Source organism: Alosa sapidissima, chromosome 8, assembly GCF_018492685.1.
Source record: "Alosa sapidissima isolate fAloSap1 chromosome 8, fAloSap1.pri, whole genome shotgun sequence".
Taxonomy (NCBI): Eukaryota; Metazoa; Chordata; class Actinopteri; order Clupeiformes; family Clupeidae; genus Alosa; species Alosa sapidissima.
In genome coordinates this window covers 22,846,236-22,852,235 of record NC_055964.1, presented here as the reverse complement: position 1 = coordinate 22,852,235, position 6,000 = coordinate 22,846,236, and the positions used below count along the sequence as shown (strand labels likewise).

Below are 6,000 nucleotides of genomic sequence, written 5' to 3'. Positions count from 1 at the left end.
TAAACAACAAGCTGGTGTGATGTATGGCTCAGGGCCCTCGTCTCCTGGTTTTATTCCTTCTGACACAAAATAAATATTCTCACCTCTCGTCTCGGCCACTGAATGGCTAAAATCAATGATGGCTAATTAATGCAGCTGAAGAGGAAAGCTCTCACTCTCTCTATCTCTCTCTTCACTCTCTCACCACTTTTTTCTCTCCCTTTCTCTATCTCTCTCTCTTTCTTTCTCTCTTTCTCTCTCTCTCCACACCCTCCTGGCTGCTGCCAATGTGTTTAGCGCTCACAGCAAATTATCTCAGAGGGCTGGGAGACATGTGCCCGAATCCTAACGCAAGATTAGTCACCTGCTGCCTCTCGCTGGTCTCACACTGAACTGAGCCAAACACAAACAAACAAATAAACAAATAAACAAACAAGGGCGTACACATATAAAGGGCTATGCACTCAAATGGTAGTGTACAGTATCTGTTTATGGTCACTGTCGTACGATGGACGTTCCTAAAGCCATTATATCTACAGTCCCTCTATTCATGTGTTCATTAGCTTAAAGACATGTGCATAGCCACAGATATAGCAAATGGCAGGTGAACAGAAGTACCACAGGTCAGAGAGCCGTGGTATGCGCTGGACATGCATGTTTTGTGTTGTCTTATTTTAGAACTCTGTTTTTTTTTATCTATAAGCACCAAGAGGACTGCCATCCAATTTCGTTGTATTCTGTGCAATGACATTAAAGAATTACAGTATATTCTATTCGATTGAGGAATTTTCTGGATCTGCTCTGGAGCATTCCACAGGATATCCCAAGTGTCCTGCCTCATAACCCCTTTCATTCGTGAGATATAGATATTTTATCCAGTCTGCTATTTCCATGTCCATAATTTCCAGAGTCATAGAATTCATATCTTTTAGTATCAAGGGTGATGATTCGACTCGGCACCAAATTACTCAATTTTCCTCTCCAGATCTCCTGGCAAAGGGAGGAAAAGGTTAATCTTCTTAAGAGATGATACTCGCCAGCCTCCTTTGCCTTTTACATTCTACCCCACTGGGACCAGAGGATCAGAGAGAGTGAGGTGCAGATGAGCATCATCTAGCAGTTTAAATGCAGAAGTTGATACGGCCATAGTTAGACTCTCAAGTGATAATGCTGCTTTAAGTATTAGATTTTGTTCAGCTACATCCAGCAGACAGGTGAGTTGAGATGGATATTTGTATTCACAGACAGCTAAACTCAGTTGGCCTTTTAAGGTAATCCACTTTGGGTTCCAGCGCCATATGAGGTTATGAGGTAGCTAAGGTTCAGATCAGGTCATCTCCATCCATAGACAGCTCTGTTCAGATGCCTCTATCTGAGGGGCCCATGCATTCTTACCGGCCTTGATCTCAAGCCAGCATGGCCCAAAATGCTGTGCTATCTAAGGATTTGTTGGCACTTTTAACTTATTGGACTGGATTCACATTCATGTTTAAACAACTTGCTGCTGTACCAGGATCAGTGGTCTGAGGGGGAGTTGCTGTTTATTCCTAGAGCAGTGTCCAGGGGGCTGTGCTTTTGTCAGCTCTGAAAGGACACCTGGATGATGATGTCTCTTCTAGCAGGATGTGGCTTCCATTTTGATCCCAAATTCGTGCTTTGACATCAAAGCTCAGTGCTCGCCTTTCCTGTCGGGGGACTCCAGTGAGATTCCCATCGGGGTGCCTGTTGGAATTAAAAACAATCAGCTGTAATAGACAGCATGAGAAGAGGGAGAGAGTTCAAAGTGACTTTATATAATTTACGACTCCTTTATGTGAGAGTTTTTCATGAGAGGACAGATATTCTGTCCTAAATTGCATTTACTTATCCTTTTCATCCTAGAGCAGCACCAAGCAGCAGCGCATCCCATGTATGGTGTTCTAATGTGGCCTACCTTTGGGCTTTTTAGTATTAAGGCTTGTATAGAATAGGAAGAGAGGATACTGTGCCGACGACCAAAGTTCAGTCCCACTGGGATTGTGTAAGAGTTTGTTGTGCCACTTGCAAGAGTTGGGAAGAAGTTGCATTGTTGTGAACAATGAATTTATGTATCAGTTTACAAATGCAAGATAATATATTTCTGGGGGACTACAGTAATATTCTACATTAAACAAATTTCTCTAATCAAAGTCCACAATACGAGAACACATTAGTTCAACTCCAAACTCCGCACGACACGCACAGTAAATGTGTTGACCCTGATCCCCTTTTGGCTGCCTCACACTGGACGTGCACACGGACTGCAGCAGCAGCACTGCATTGTAAAGCAGTGTGTCCTCCTCGGCTATTGATTTATTGTTTTGTGGCTAAATTCGTTGGCAAGGCGAGAGGTCAGACACGATGACATCCATCAACCATCCAATTGGGGTGTGGTAATGGAGCTCGTTGTTAGAGGTCGAGGGAACGGGGGGGGGGGGATGTTGGAGAGAAAAAAGAGCAGGAGGAGAGATCTGACTCCTGCTCTGTCTCGAGGGCGTAGGGCAAGCCAGAGCAATCGGACGGGGTCAAGGTTCGGCTATGTCCGGTCACATATCATGGGGGTAGAGGGGGATCAGGGGATTGGTGGTGGTGGTTTGGGGGATAAAGGTGAATCCTAAACGTCCATCTCCGAGGAAATGGGTTTTTTTTGCATCTGTAGAAAAACTCTTTCAAATTAATCTAAAGACCATTTTCTCCTTATCCCACTGGTCCACCAGGACACTGTGTCTTTCTCTCTCCTGCTGTGTCTTTCCTACCGAGACTGTCCTTCTCTGGCAGATTAGCTGGCCTCACGGCGTGGTCACTCTGTCCTCAATGTGCTGCTGTAATAATGTCCATCTTTCATGTCCAGATAGTGACTCACCTCTTCTTCCTCTGAGAAATGTGAAATTTCACTAGCCACCCAGAAACATGAAAACTTTTACTTAAGGTGACCTGGTCCATTGTTTTGGGTTCCACTCAGAATGGATAAGGTGTGTGTAAACCTGTCACGTTGTCACAAGACACGTACCATAACAAATATATGTGCTGATGCTCCTTTCTGAGACCCAGAGGTCAAGGTGTTTTGCAATATACTGAAGCTTGGTGGTGTGCTTTCTGTGTTGTTCAGCATATAACAGAACCATTCAAGTCTTGCCTCGGCTATTCAGTATCATGGCCATGTTCCACCACAAAGCAGACAAGATGACTGAGGCAGTTAACATACCTTTAATGCTGAAGGACAAACAGTTATTTATACTGCAGTGTCCTCATATCACCCAACATGTAACTTCCTGTATGTCGTTTTCTCCCTTTTCTTTCCAGGCTTGAGGGGTCCTTCTACGAGGTCATGTCCGTCGACTTTGAGATTGACAACTTTATCAACCTGAAGTCCACCCAGACTATCCGATGGCAAATTGAGTATCCAGCCATGGGCCTGCAGGCTGAGGTCCTCTCCCATATCTACATCAGCCAAAGGGACATTGGGGGCATAGTGCCCCTGGCAGAGGTAAGACTTGTTAAGTGCCTTTGCAGTGAGAGCTCAGTTCTATGGAGCACTCTGGTCATTCGTTTCTTTTTTGTTTTATCAAACAGTTTATTTGGTTTAGCTTTTTAGTGTCTTGTATCCTTTTATTGATGGCTTGGGTTAACTGGCAGACATAGAGACACCAGAGGAGATGTTTGAGAGGTTTGCTGTGTCTTTTGGAAAAGTGGAAAATTAGAAAAAATCGACTTTTATTTCATTGCATGTCCAGTTAGTTGTTGACAAGAGGAACTCCTCTTGTGTCGGTTGACAAAGGCCAAATTCCCTTAATGTTTAATGGATAAGTTTCAGTGATTTCCCAAATACCCTGATCATACTCTTTCTGCATTTCTGCCTTAATGTGAAGGCCTAGCCCACTAGGCAAGCCTCAGGCGAGTTGAGTAAGCCATCGTTTTCCAAGAGCAACGCAAATACCGCATTTGAGTCACTAATTTCTGACACAGTGGCATTTTTAACAAGGCTCTCGTTTCCACTCATTTAACACCGAGTGGTCAGGGCCAGAGGGGAGGACCCCCTAAATGTCACAGGCGCCCATTATTTGCACAGCCCTGGTGCTTGGCCGCGTGTCTGTGCTCCAGTATCACACGTTTCCATCTCTTAATAAGAACCCACAACTTTCTCATTGGGCTTAATGACCAGACCTCACCGCCCCCAAGGTCTGCTCACTCAACTTTGTTAAAGGTCAGGATGTGTTCACTCCCCAACCTCTGCCACAAGCATCCCCCTACACACACACTGACACACACACACACACACACACATACACCTCTGCCACAAGCATCTCCCCTACACACACACTGACACACACACACACACACACACACACACACACATACACCTCTGCCACAAGCTCTTCCTCCTACACACACACACACACACACAGACACACACACACATACACCTCTGCCACAAGCATCCCCCCCCAGCACATTCACACACACACACCTCTGCCACAAGCATTCCCCCTACACACACACACACACACACACACAAACACCTCTGCCACAAGCATTCCTCCCTACACACACACAGAGACACACACACCTTCCCTCTCCCCTCTGTAGTGCATCTTGGCCACAGCTGGTGGAGATGAGAGGTGACGGGACGCGCGGCGGTGGCGTCCAAACAGAGCGTGCTCTCTCCTGGAGCTGGGAGCACCTCACCGCACCGCACCGCACTGCTGTTTGTCTCTGCCACTGGCCTGCCACCACCGGGCTGTCTGGCTGACAGCGACAGACCTCCCTGTGGGGAGGTGGAGGTGTTGCTTCCTGACCTTGTCCTCCCTGTTTATCAAAAAAGGGGAGGCAAGACATTTCAAACTGAAAACAAAAGCAAGGGACAGAGCAGGGAAAAGGGCTACCTGTAAAGCCGTCAGGTAAAAGGACTACAGTACCTGTATGAAAGTGTATGAAAGGCTGTGTTGTCCTCTCAGGGAACAATAAGTGCTATATCTGGCCATCTATGCCACATTTTCATAACATTAATATCCAGAAAACATTTGTTTGAACTTAATATTAGAATTTTTATATCTAGCTGTGCTAAAAAATATTCGCTGATATTAAATTTGTTACTCCTGACAATCACTCTGTCCTGAAGAGGTGCACAAAGCATCAATAAAATACAATAGCTCCTGTGAAATTCAAGTCAGTAGAAACTAAATGGGTGATCTCATACAGTACATACATATGCCAGATACCAGCAGTGGGCTCACAGTGATATAACCCATTGGGATCGCTGGAACTTTTATACCATTTCAGCATCGAGTCTCACTCACATAATCTCATTTTCTGAGATATTTTGCATCTAAATTTGCCAAGGTGGAGATCAAGAGATAATTTAAGACATTAGATTTTAATACTTCCTCTCCAGATGAGACAGGAATATTCTCTCAGACTGAGTACAATTTAATACCTTCCCACAAATGTGAATATGTGATCTTATTTGCTGCTGGTTTGAAGGTTAGAGGTAGTTAGGATACTCTCAGAACTGATGATGGCCTGGTGATAACGTGGCTTCTGGAGAGGCAGAGAGAGGATCCAATCTAGTACCTGGAGAGGTACACAGATGAAAGCACTGGAGGAGAGGCTGGGAGAGATCTCATTAGACCTGCACTCTCATCTGGATTAGCACTGGGAGCTGGACCTCCACTGGTGCCATTAAGGACTGCCAATTGAACACCATCTTGACTTGAGCACAGCAAGGCTTGGCAAGAGTGTCCACACAGCCACACACAGTAACTAAGAACAGTGTGTGTGTGTGTGTGTGTGTGTGTGTGTGTGTGTGTGTGTGTGTGTGTGTGTGTGTGTGAGAGAGAGAGAGAGAGAGTGTGTGTAAAGAGTTTCATTGGTTCATATATCCAAGTATTTACAATACAGACAGATATGTTTTTTCACCAGCAGACACAGAAAGGATTTTAGGTATCATGATATACCTTACAAAATATGATTTAGATAGAAAAAAACCTGGAGTCTACTCAGTTT

At 45.0% G+C, this 6,000-nt stretch overlaps 1 protein-coding gene across 1 annotated transcript in view; it reads left to right on the top strand.

Annotated features, from left to right (window-relative positions):
- si:dkey-215k6.1 (transmembrane protein 132C) overlaps positions 1-6,000 on the top strand; it is a 184,063-nt gene that overhangs the window by 135,495 nt on the left and 42,568 nt on the right. Inside the window, exon 4 of the mRNA XM_042101983.1 lies at positions 3,301-3,484. Within this exon, the coding sequence (XP_041957917.1) occupies positions 3,301-3,484 (184 nt within the window). The remainder of the gene's footprint in view (positions 1-3,300; positions 3,485-6,000) is intronic.